Below are 12,642 nucleotides of genomic sequence, written 5' to 3' on the forward strand. Positions count from 1 at the left end.
CCAGGTGGCTCAGCGGTTTAGCGCAGCCTTTGACCCAGGGCGTGACCTTGGAGACCCGGGATCGGGTCCCACGTCGGGCTCCCTTCATGGAGCCTGCTTTTCCCTCTGCCTGTGTCTCTGCCTCTCTCTCTCTGTCTCTCATGAATAAATAAATAAAATCTTAAAAAAAAAAAAAAAAAGGTCTGGGCCGGTTCTTGGCCCTTGGGGTATCGGATAATAAGTGACAGTCCCTTCATTTCTCTCGGAGCCCAGCCTGCATCTAGGCGGTTTCCTTCCATGGAGCTCTCACTGGACAAATCATCACCTGCCGTCTCAGCTTGGAAAAAAGTGAAGAAAAAGGGAGAGGCTGCTGCTCTAGAGAGGCCGAGGCCCCTAAGAAGCAGGAATGCAAACAGACTTTGCAAATAGGCAAAGCGTAGTATTGCTGCGGATCGAAAAAACGTGTTTGCGCAGCCCGACTGGAGCCTGGGAGGACGACCATGAGCCTTCTCCAGGGGCGCCCTCTGAAAGCCCTAAGGGCGGCCACCACTCAGGCCCAGCGCCGTGCAGGACACCTGGGAGGCTAGACCTCCCTGCGTGCACCTGGCGCTGGAGGCTCAAGGAGGCTAGATCCCCGCGTGCACCTGGCCCTGGAGGCGCAGGGAGGCTGGACCCCCGCGTGCACCTGGCGCTGGAGGCGCAGGGAGGCTAGACCCCCGCGTGCACCTGGCGCTGGAGGCTCAGGGAGGCTAGATCCCCGCGTGTACCTGGCGCTGGAGGCCCAGGGAGGCTAGGCCCCCGCGTGCACCTGGCGCTGGAGGCTCAGGGAGGCTGGACCCCCGCGTGCACCTGGTGCTGGAGGCGCAGGGAGGCAAGGCCCCCCGCGTGCACCTGGCGCTGGAGGCGCAGGGAGGCTGGACCCCCGCGTGCACCTGGCCCTGGAGGCTCAGGGAGGCTGGATCCCCGCGTGCACCTGGCCCTGGAGGCACAGGGAGGCTGGACCCCTGCGTGCACCTGGCGCTGGAGGCTCAGCGAGGCTAGGCCCCCGCGTGCACCTGGCGCTGGAGGCTCAGGGAGGCTAGATCCCCGCGTGAACCTGGCCAAGGAGGCTCAAGGAGGCTAGATCCCCGCGTGCACCTGGTGCTGGAGGCTCAGGGAGGCTGGACCCCCGCGTGCACCTGGCCCTGGAGGCTCAGGGAGGCAAGGCCCCCGCGTGCACCTGGCGCTGGAGGCTCAGGGAGGCTAGATCCCCGCGTGCACCTGGCCCTGGAGGTTCAGGGAGGCTAGATCCCCGCGTGCACCTGGCCCTGGAGGCGCAGGGAGGCTGGACCCCCGCGTGCACCTGGCGCTGGAGGCTCAGGGAGGCAAGGCCCCCGCGTGCACCTGGCGCTGGAGGCTCAGGGAGGCTGGACCCCCCGCGTGCACCTGGCGCTGGAGGCGCAGGGAGGCTGGACCCCCGCGTGCACCTGGCGCTGGAGGCTCAGGGAGGCTGGACCCCCGCGTGCACCTGGCGCTGGAGGCTCAGCGAGGCTAGATCCCCGCGTGCACCTGGCCCTGGAGGCGCAGGGAAGCTGGACCCCCGCGTGCACCTGGCGCTGGAGGCTCAGGGAGGCTAGATCCCCGCGTGCACCTGGCGCTGGAGGCTCAGGGAGGCAAGGCCCCCGCGTGCACCTGGCGCTGGAGGCGCAGGGAGGCTGGACCCCCGCGTGCACCTGCCCGGCGGCCGCCTCCATCCTCCCCGTCGCCCTCCCCCTCCCTCCGCGGCCACCGGGCGCCCCCTCCCCGCCCGGGGGAGCGCGGAAAAGGGCCCTGGCCGCTTTAAGTGACTCAGGAAGTGAAAGGAGGCCGCTGACGGGGAGGAAAAGGAAAGCGGAACCGGGGCGGCGGGGCCGGCGGCGCGGAGACCTCGCCGGGGCGGGGGGGTGCGGGGGGGTGCGGGGAGGGGGAGACAGCGCGAGGCAGGGCGGCGCGCCGCGCGGGGGCCGACGGGGGCGCTGGGGCGCGGGGGCCGACGGGGGCCGCGGGGGCCGACGGGGGCGCTGCGCCGGAAGTGCCCGCGCCGCCGGCGGAAGCGCAGTGCGCGGCGAGCCGGCGGGAGGGCCCTCGCTCGGCGGCGGGGAGCGCGGCCCGGGACCCGCCGCGAGGCCCGCACGCACAGCAGCGGGCGGGGAGGAGGCCGCTCGGGGGGCCCGCGGCCTGGGGGGCCGCGCCAGCGCAGCCACATGGCCTCCGGTGTGGGCGCGGCCTTCGAGGAGCTGCCGCACGACGGCACGTGTGACGAGTGCGAGCCCGACGAGGCCCCGGGCGCCGAGCAGGTGTGCCGCGAGTGCGCCTTCTGCTACTGCCCCCGCCACGCCGAGGCGCACCGCCACAGGTTCCCGGGCCACCACCTGGCCCGGTACGTGCACCTGCCCGCCGCCCCCGCCGCCCCCGCCCCCGCCCCCGCCCGGCCCGCGAGCCGCGCCAAGGACGGCGCCGAGGCCCCGGGGCGGAACCACGTGCAGAATGAGCGGGACCTCGAGAGCGAGTCGGACGAGGACAGCGAGTCCGAAGAGGACAGCGGGACGGACGAGGACAGCGAGGAGGACAGCGAGGAGGACAGCGAGGAGGACATGGAGGACGAGCAAGACAGCGACGCCGAGGACGACAACGCGGAAGGGGAGTCCGAGGCCGAGGGAGAAACCGAGGCGGAAAGCGAGTTTGACCCCGAGATAGAGATGGAGGCGGAGAGAGTGGCCAAGCGGAAGTGTCCGGACCACGGGCTCGACCTGAGCACCTACTGCCAGGAGGATAGGCAGCTCATCTGCGTCCTGTGCCCCGTCATCGGGACCCACCAGGGCCACCAGCTGTCCACCCTGGACGAAGCCTTCGAGGAGCTAAGAGTAAGTACCGCGCGTCCGGGGCGCAGGCCTGCAGGGCAGGGCACCCACCTGGGCTTCGGCTCGCGCGGCCACGACCCCGCCGGGAGCCGTGCTGCTCACACCCTCCTTTTGGCGGAGCCCCTTTGAGAACCAGATGAGCGTTCTGGCCCCTGACCCCCGGGGAAACCGAAGTAAGCACAAAGCCTCCGGTACAACGTTCCCGGAAAGGTGCAAAGGCCCGGGTCTCCGGATCCCGGTTAAGCGTTCCTCGGGAGGTCGGACCCCGTCCGCGTAAGCTGGTGCCCGCCGCAGCGTGTCATCCCGTTGCGACCAGAGCGCCTGGACCTCTTGCCAAGGCCGTCCCGTTGCCTACCTGAAACCATGGGAACCCGTGGTGCAGCCAGGCCGAGGCAAGCAGGTGGTTCCTCCGTAGGGAAGGGAGACCTCCCCCACCCCCAGCTCCAGGTGGTCTTTTCGGTGTTAAAGTCATATGTGGGGGATCACCCAGCGGTTCAGCGCCTACCTTTGGCCCAGGGCGTGATCCTGAGGACCCGGGATCGAGTCCCACGTCGGGCGCCCTTCATGGAGCCTGCTTCTCTCTCTGCCTGTGTCTGCCTCTCTCTCTGTGTGTCTCTCATGAATAAATAAATAAAATCTTGAAAAAAAAAAGTCATATGTGCCCCTAGTGCCGCCTTATTATTATTTTTTTTTTAAGATTTTTATTTATTTATTCATGAGAGGCAGAGACAGGCAGAGGGAGAAGCAGGCTCCATGCAGGGAGCCCGATGCGGGACTCGATCCCAGGACACCGGGGTCACGCCCTGGGCCGAGACAGATGCTCAACCGCCGAGCCACCCAGGTGCCCCCACCCTCCCATGCCCCCTGCCTTTTAGGGTCTTCCTGTGTGATCATTGTCTGCAAAGGAGGCTGAGAGGTTTGGAGACGAACTTGGAATGGGAATGGGAGTTCCTCTGTCTTCCATCTTTGGCCTGAGGGCGGGACCTTTATATATCTTGGACCTTGCAGATCCCCTGGAACAGTGTTTTTGGAAAGTCGTAGATGTCAATAAATATTCGTTCAGCCAACGAGCTTGCAAGTGATTTGCCTTTTATCTATCTGTGGGTGTTTGTGGGTGTTTGTAGTCCGTGAGGGGAGTTGCTGGAGTTCACCCCGGAGGAAGCTTGAGCAGAGTGACCAGTTCATCAGTGAATGTTGTCATTATTATGACAACTCTTAACTCCCCTAAAGCTGTCTTGCAATGACTGGCCTTAGGATAACAAATACTTTGTTAATGAAGATCTCCTGTGTTGAGCTTTTTCCCTTTTTTTATTGTAAAATGCACAAAGTGTATACAAATATAAGTACAGGCTAACTCAGAATTACAAAGCAGATTCTGATGCGACCTCTACCCAGATTAAGACACAATATTAGTAGCAGTATTGAAGAGCTGTGCCCTTTCCAATTATAACCGTTTCCCTTCCCCACAGGTAACCATTTTCTGGATTTCTGTGGTGATATTTCCTTGCTTATCTCTATATTTTTGCCACATATGTATGGATTCCTAAACTTGTTTGAGTTTGATTCAGTTAATGTTGTACTATGCATTCTTTTCATTTTTTTTTTCATTATTGTGTTTGTGAGATTTTATCCAGTGGGTAGCTGTGGTTTGTTCATTTTCATTGTTGTGTAGAATTCCGTTTTATGACTGTGCTACAAGTCACCTATTCTATCAGTGATGAGTTGGGGACTTCCAGATTCTGAGGTTTCTGCCTCTTATAAAATGTTGATACAGATACTCTTATTCATGTCTCCTGGTGAAGGTCTACATATATTCACACGGAATGTAAACCTAGGAGTGAAATTGTTGGCACAGACTGTGTATATCTTAAATAGTACCAGATACTGCCAACTATTTTCCAAAGTGGTTGTACCAGTTTGCGTTGCCAGGAAGAGTGTATGAGAGTCCTGTTCTGTATCTTCAGCGCTTGCTATTAGAGAATTTAAAATTTTTGACATTTTTGTGAATATGTGTGGAATCTTCTTGTGGTTCAAATTTGCATTCTTCTAGTTACTGAAGACTTTTTGTGTCTTTTGTATCTTTCCTTTTGTGCAATGCTCCATTCAGTTGTTTTTTTTTTCTCATTTTTTTAATTAGGCTTTTTCTCATTAATTTATAGAAGTTTATATATTTCATTGTGGCTTCTTTGTTGTTTCTGTGGGTTGCAAATATCTTCTGATCTGTTTTTTAAAAATTGTGCCTTGAGGGCAGCCCAGGTGGCTCAGCGGTTTAGCCCCTCCTTCAGCCCAGGGCGTGATCCTGGAGACCCAGGATCCAGTCCCACGTCAGGCTCCCTGCATGGAGCCTGCTTCTCTGTTTCTCCCTCTGTCTGTGTCTCTGCCTCTCTCTCTCTCTCTCCTCTCTGTGTATTCTAATGAATAAATAAATAAAATCCTTAAAAATATATAAAAATTGTGCCTTGAGTAGAAGCTCTTCATTTTAATGTAGTAGAATTTATCAGCAATTGCCTTTATTGTTAGTGCTTTCTTGTTCCACTTAGTATTGATTTTCCTATAATGGACGTAGGGGCTCATTTCATTTTTTCCTTATACAGGTAGCCAATTGCTCTAGCAGCATTCATTGAAAAGCCTGTCTTTTCTACATGGATCTGCTGTGCCACCTGTCCATATGCCTGTGAATGTGCTGCTTGGGTCTTCTATTCTGTACCATTGATCTGTCAGTGTATCTCTGTGTGAAAAACATGTTTTCTTAGTTACCATAGCTTTGTAACATGTCTTAATGTCTGGTAGAGCAACTTCTTCTAGAAGAGTGTCTTAGCCAGTCTTGGCCTTTTACAGTTCTTAGAAGCATACTCTAAAGTTATATTAAAAAGCGTGCAGAACTTCTTTGTATTGTATTGAGTTTGTAAACCAGTATATAGAGAATCAACACCATTATAAGATAAAGTCTTCTGATGCATTATTTTTTTTTAATTTTTTTTAAATTTTTATTTATTTATGATAGTCACAGAGAGAGAGAGAGAGAGAGAGAGAGAGAGAGGCAGAGACACAGGCAGAGGGAGAAGCAGGCTCCATGCACCGGGAGCCCGACGTGGGATTCAATCCCGGGTCTCCAGGATCGTGCCCTGGGCCAAAGGCAGGCGCCAAACCGCTGCACCACCCAGGGATCCCCTGATGCATTATTTTTTAGATCTAAATTGCCTCATGATAAAGTTTTATAATTTTTTTTTCTGAAAGATCTTGTACATCATTGTGAAATTTATTCATGGATACTTAAGATTTTTAGTGTATTGTAAAAAATTTAAAATTTTTGTTTCCTAAGCGTATATAGGGATGTGATTAAATTCTATGTATTGATTTTTGTGTTAAGATGTCTGCTGAATTCTCACAAATACTCTAATAATTAATGTGTAGATTCATTCGACATACATGACCAAGTTATCTGCAGAGAGGGACAGTTTTTGTTCTTTCCAATCCTTATATGTGTCTTTTTCTTGCCTTACTGCTTTAGATAGGACATCTAATATAATGTTGAATAGAAGTGATAGTGAGTATTCTGGCCTTGTTCTAATTGATGAATAATTTACAACATTTCATGCATACATGTGATAGTATTTTTTACCCCACAGATATATTTCATCAGATTAGAAAAATTCCCTTTTAATCCTAATTTAAGAGTTTTTCTTAATATTGAATGGATGTTGAATTTTGTCAAGTGGTTTTCCTGCATCTTTTGAGGTGTTCATTTGATTTTACTCTTTTACTATGTTAATGTAGTAAATTATGTTAATTGGCTTTTTAAGTAAAAAAATCAGTTATGTTCACATGTCTCAAAGTCTCTCACCTTTGTCCTTTTCACCTGGTTTCTTCCCCAACAACTATTTATTTGTAACCACTTTTATTAATTTTTTTGCTCATCTTTCACATGTTTTTTCTTGTAGTTGTACACAAAAATACAGGGCTGTGCATATGTGTGGTCTTATTTCCATCCCTGCATATTGTTATATTTTACAGTTAAGGCAACTTTGCATTTCTGGGATAAATACAACTTGGTCATGATGAAGTATCTTCTTGTTTTTAAATTTGGTTTATTAATAATTTATGTAGGATTTTTTCATTTATATTTATGGGAGAAATTAGCTTGTAAATTTTCTTCTTTGTACTGCCCTTATGAGATTTTGCGATCAAGGTTACGTTGCCTTCATAGTATGAGTCACAGTGTATTGCTTCTCACATATTTCCTCTATTTTAATGGAAGTGTTTATATAAGATTGGTATATTTTGAATAAAGGGGAAAGGAGAAAAAAATAAGTAGGAAATATCAGAAAGGGAGACAGAACATGAAAGACTCCTAACTGAGAAACGAACTAGGGGTGGTGGAAGGGGAGGTGGGCGGGGGGGTGGGGGTGACTGGGTGACGGGCACTGAGGTGGGCACTTGACGGGATGAGCTCTGGGTGTTATTCTATATGTTGGCAAATTGAACACCAATAAAAAATAAATTTATATATAAAAAAAAACTCCAAACTAGAAAAAAAAAAAAAAGATTGGTATATTTCTTTCTAGGATGATCAATAGAACTGACCATGGAAGCTGTCTGGACCTGAAAAAAGAATTTTGTTACTTTGTTTTCTGTAGTATTTTTGATTATGGATTCAATTCTTTAACGGTTATAGGTCTAAATTATCTATTTTTCCTTAGGTCAGTTTTATTAAGTTACATTTTTCCAGAAGTTTGTCCATTTTATTCAACTTTTCAAATATATTAGTGTAAATTTGTGAATCCTGTTCTCTCTCTCTCTCTTTTTTTTTTTTAGATTTAATTAATTTATTTATGAGAGAAACAGAGCCAGAGACACAGGCAGAGGGGGAGAAGAAGGCTCCATGCAGGGAGCCCGATGAGACACTCGACCCTGAACTCCAGGATCACGCCCCAAGCCGAAAGCAGACACTCAGTGCTCAACCAGGCGTCCCTTTTTTTTTTGTTTTGTTTTGTTTTGTTTTTTTTAGAAATCCTATCCTCTTTTATCTTTCTTCATACCATAGCTATTTTCTTTATTCCTGTAAGAACAGTAAGCATGTTGATCATAATCTGTCTTTGGTAATTCTAGTATGTAGAGACTTGGTGGATCTCCTCTGCTGTTGTTTTTGATGGTATTTTTCAATGTTTCTTGATTTCCTTTTGTTTGCATAGCTCTCTGTTGACTTTGAAAATTTATTTGTGGGGATTTCCCAAGCCTTGGCATGAAGCTGTATTCTTCGAAAGAGGATTGAGTTTGCTTGTGCTAAGGCCCGAGAATACAATTTGTTTAGAACCCCCTTAAAGTAAATGAATTGCTTGAGATTTCTTGGACCAGATTTTCGGGAGGTACCTGCCTATGTTTACAACTAATTAAAGATTTCACTTTCATCCAGCCCTGCAGTTCCCTACCTCCTTTGTTCAGCTCCAAGGCAACACTCCCACAGTCTCCTTCAGAGGGTGAGACAGTGGCACGTTTAGTTTAGTTTGTCTTTACTCTAGAGTTTTACTCTTTAACAGGGGCAAGAGCATCCCAAGTCTCTGTGGCAAGGATCTCTTTTAAATGTCTTGTTCTAGGGCAGCCCGGGTGGCTCAGCAGTTTAGTGCCACCTTCAGCCCAGGGCGTGATCCTGGAGACGCGAGATCGAGTCCCATGTCAGGCTCCCTGCATGGAGCCTGCTTCTCCCTCGGCCTGTGTCTCTCATGAATAAATAAGTAAAATCTTAAAAAAAAAAAAAAAAAAAAAAAAATCTCTCATTCTGGGGGCATCTGGCTGGCTCACTTGGTAGAATGTCTGACTCTTGATCTCAAGGTTGTGAGTTCGAGCCCTATGTTGGGTGTAGACATTACTTAAAAAATAAACAAATTAAAAAAAATAAATCTCTCACCTCAGCCTGACATCAGCTTTGCTTTCTCTTACCTCCTCCTCTCCCACCTTACTGTACACCCCCTATGAAATGCACAGCCCAGTTTCTTGCAGATCAGTAAATGTCTTCGATCAAGAGTTGCTTCCCATAGTCTTCTTATGTTAATATTGGAACAGTATTGCTGACTAAACTGTGGACATTATTAGAATTTCACCAGTTTTTCCTGTAATGACTTTTGTACCAGGATCCTGTGGTCACATTACTTTTTTTTCTTTTTGCTCTTGATGACCTTGATAGTTTAGAGGAGTGCTAGCTAGGTCCTGGGTAGAATCTCTTAGTTTGGTTTTGTCTAATGTTTTTCTCATGTTGAAACTGGAATTAATGGGGTTTTGGGTGATATAAATTCTCTTTTTTTGCTTTGCTTTTTTTACTTAGCAGTATATCTTGGAAATCACTCCATAGATGTGTCTACTTATTTATTTATCTTTTTTTATAGTTACAAATACTCCATTGTATGTCATTCATTAAATTCTTAATTTATGATATTGTGTTTTTCAACTCTAGAATGCTTATTTGGTTAATTTTAAAAGATCTATTTCTTTGAATCTTTTGGGGTCTGATTTTATGTCACATTTTCATAATTCTTCTCATGTCTCATAATTTTTCATCCAAAACTAGATGTTGTGTTTAAAAGAACTGTAGACATTAGACTAGTATTTTCTTTTTCTATCCCTGAGAAAGGTTATGCCATTTACTCTGTTAGGCAGCTAGGATGAGGGGCTGATTATTTTGATCCAGTAAAGATTTGAGCTTCAACAGAGCTTGGTTGCAGCTTTAATTAGTTTCAGTTCACTTTGGTTTCAAATGTTTTGAGGCCAGTGTACATTTGCTTATTGGAAGAAAGTAAAGCTCTTGGAGTATTAAAGTAGCACAGCATGATGATGGTGAGAGAACAGAGTCTTTGTTACACTGCATTCATTCAGCAAGTATTTATGGAGTATTGGCTGAGAGCAGGAGCTTCTAAGCATTGGGGATATAGCAGTGAGCATAATGGAACAAGTCCCTACTTCTGTTGGAGCTTACATTGTATTAGAAGGAAATAGAGAAAAACAAATTAGCAAGTAAACATATAATAAGTGTTAAAAATTAAAAATTTTAAAAATTGTATAGGATTAGATAGGGACAGAAAGTATCCTAACTCTGCCACATGCTTTTTGACATTGGGCAAGCTATGGAACAGTTTGGCCTTACTTCTATATCTCTAAAATGAGTATGAAGTTATGAAATAAAATAGGGTTTTTGTTGAATTAAATGGTTTAGTTTTGATCAGACACTTTAACAATGCTTAACACATTGTAAGCTCTTAGTAAATGTTAGCTGCTATTTTATTATTAACATGAGGAGTCTGATGAAACCCAAGTTTTGAGAGGAATTTGTACTATGTATATATATATATTAAAAACCATTTGGGCATTTTATTTTTATTATTTTTGAAAGCTTTTATTTATTTTAGAGAGTGAGCGAGCATGAGCTCGGGGTGGGGGGTAAAGGAAGAGGGAGAAGCCGACTTCCCACTGAGCAGGGAGCCCGGTGGGGCTCAGTCCCAGGACCCTGAGATCATGACCTGAGCCAAAGGCAGATGCTTAACTGAGCCATGCAGGCGCCCTGTACAATATATGTTTAGATAGCTTTGTGCCTCTCCAGGCTGTGAGTGGCTGGTATTGGTGGTAGAAGGTCAGGTCAAATTGTTGCCTTAGACTTGCTGACACTTAGAGTAAAGCAAACTTCAGAATGGGCAGAAAACCAAGGTGACTGTAGGGCAAGGGGGCCTGGGGAGAGGCAGCCTGCAGGCTGGGCCACGAGAACTAAGGTGAACACTGGAGGGACAAGATTAACACTTCATTCTTGCAGTGACTTTTAAAGTCCTGCCTCTCCTCCCATACTCTCTTTATTTCCTCTTCACTCCAGAGGATAGTGTTTCCAAAAGATTTTGTGGGTCCAAATTTGGATTGAACGTGTGTTCCAGCTTTTTCATAGAAATATAGTTACACAGCCCAAATTATGATCTCTCATCTGGGTTATAACCTCTCATCCAGATATTCAGGTTTCTCTTACCATAATTTCTGGCCCTGAAAATGGGTCATTGGGTCTGACAAAGGAACTTGATCAGGCTTATGGATTTATTCATATGAAAATTCTTATATTGTCAAGGGGATTTGCATTCATAGCTACGTTAATGAATCATTTTTGTTGGACAATAAAAGTGCAATTAGATGTTCTTAAAACTCTAGACCAGTATTTTAAAAAACTGAACATAACCTACAGTAGAGGAAGTGTACTTTACATTGTAACCTTGTTTACATACACACACACTTTTAAATAACTCAGATGGAACACTATGCCTTGCCAGACACGATGTTTTCTCTTTTGGTTCTGTTAAAAAAAAAACTCTGGATTCTCACACTAAATTGCCTATATTGCACACTCATGGGTTGTGTCCTGTGACTTGAAAACTACATGTCTAGTGCACTACAGGGTCACTGAAGGAAAGGTAGAGTTATAAAATGGCTGAGAGACACGTGGTAGGCAGAGTTCAGCAAATACTTATGAGCATCTGTGGAGTTCTTAACATGGCTTTATTACGGACAGATCCAAAGGGTTTGAAGCCACACCCTTTGCCCTTGAGTGTGCCTTTAAGATGGGTATTTGGGGAGAAGAATCTTTGGTTAAGTGACATTGGAAACAACTGCCGAGAAGAGCTGAGGGAGCGCTAGTAGTAGCAGGGTGGTTAGAAGGATATAGGCATATGCTCAGAACAGCTGTGGCTCTAGAAGGACTGGAGATGGAGGTATGTCACTGCTGTATCCAATAATGGTCCATGACTCTGGTTCTTTAGTCAGCTCCTAAGAAGTAGCTCTGGAAGGAGGCAGGAGTTTGAAGGTCTGCCGAAAAATGTACTTATTTATATTATTTTTAATTATGTGAAAGGTTCGGGCTGTCTTCTAATAAAACCATGAAGCACTGGCTACAGAATGTTTCAGTGTCTTACTTGTTTAGAATAAGACAAGCTAAGACTAAGGTAAAGGGAATGACTTCCTGTCAGTTGGAGCAGCCCCATATGGTTCTCTGGAAAGTTTATGAGAGAGTCCTGCAGTTCCGGGATTCCCCATCTGAGTCTACCCTTCAAAACATACTTACTTAATTAACCTGTAATAAGTCTTGGAATTATACTGTGAAGAGGACAGACAAGGCCCTAGCTTTCATGGAGTTTACCATCTAGTTGAGTGGAAAGGTAATTTGGGATGGTAGTATGTAGTATGAAATCAGCAGGTCTTAGTTGTGAAAGAGTGAGTGGCATGGCAGCAGAGGGTTATATTTTGATGACGTTGTTGTGAGAAGTGTCTCTGAGCATATGACATTTGGGCAAAGACCTGAATTTATGAGACCTAGCAAAGATCTAGGAAAACTACTCTGTCATGTTACCAATTGAGTACTGTTTGCACAAAGTCCAGTGATACGTAGCAGACGATTGCTTTGATTCATACAACTTTTTATAAAGGGATGATTGGCTCTTGAAATGAGAAGAATAACATAATCCTAGCAGTTTTAATGTCCTGATAGCACAGGTGAAAATACTACCCTGTGAAGGGAATATGAGCTTGTGGGGAGGGCCTAGAAGCCTTCTGCAGGATTAAACAAAGGGGAAAAGCCATCTCATTATGTTTTGTTAAAGACATGGACTCTTTGTACAATCTTCATTATTAAAATTATACCTTATCTAAAAATTAGGAAATATTCTGGGAGAAAAGTGGCTAAAGTAGAAAGAATAGTGAATGCAAAGATTCTAAGGTAGAGTTGAACTCAGGGTATTGGAAGGACAACAAAAACATTATGAAGTAG

At 46.9% G+C, this 12,642-nt stretch overlaps 1 protein-coding gene across 2 annotated transcripts in view; it reads left to right on the top strand.

Moving 5' to 3' along the window:
• Window positions 1–2,127: 2,127 nt before the first annotated feature.
• The window catches only part of TRIM44 (tripartite motif containing 44), a 109,018-nt gene continuing 98,503 nt past the window's right edge, over window positions 2,128–12,642 (top strand). The window contains exon 1 of one of the 2 annotated variants that reach the window (XM_077863612.1): window positions 2,128–2,861. In XM_077863612.1, coding sequence (XP_077719738.1) covers window positions 2,202–2,861 — 660 coding nt within the window. In that variant the 5' untranslated portion in view covers window positions 2,128–2,201. The remainder of the gene's footprint in view (window positions 2,862–12,642) is intronic. The other variant, XM_077863611.1, reaches the window with a different exon arrangement.

The sequence above is a fragment of the Canis aureus genome, chromosome 21 (assembly GCF_053574225.1).
Source record: "Canis aureus isolate CA01 chromosome 21, VMU_Caureus_v.1.0, whole genome shotgun sequence".
NCBI lineage: Eukaryota > Metazoa > Chordata > Mammalia > Carnivora > Canidae > Canis > Canis aureus.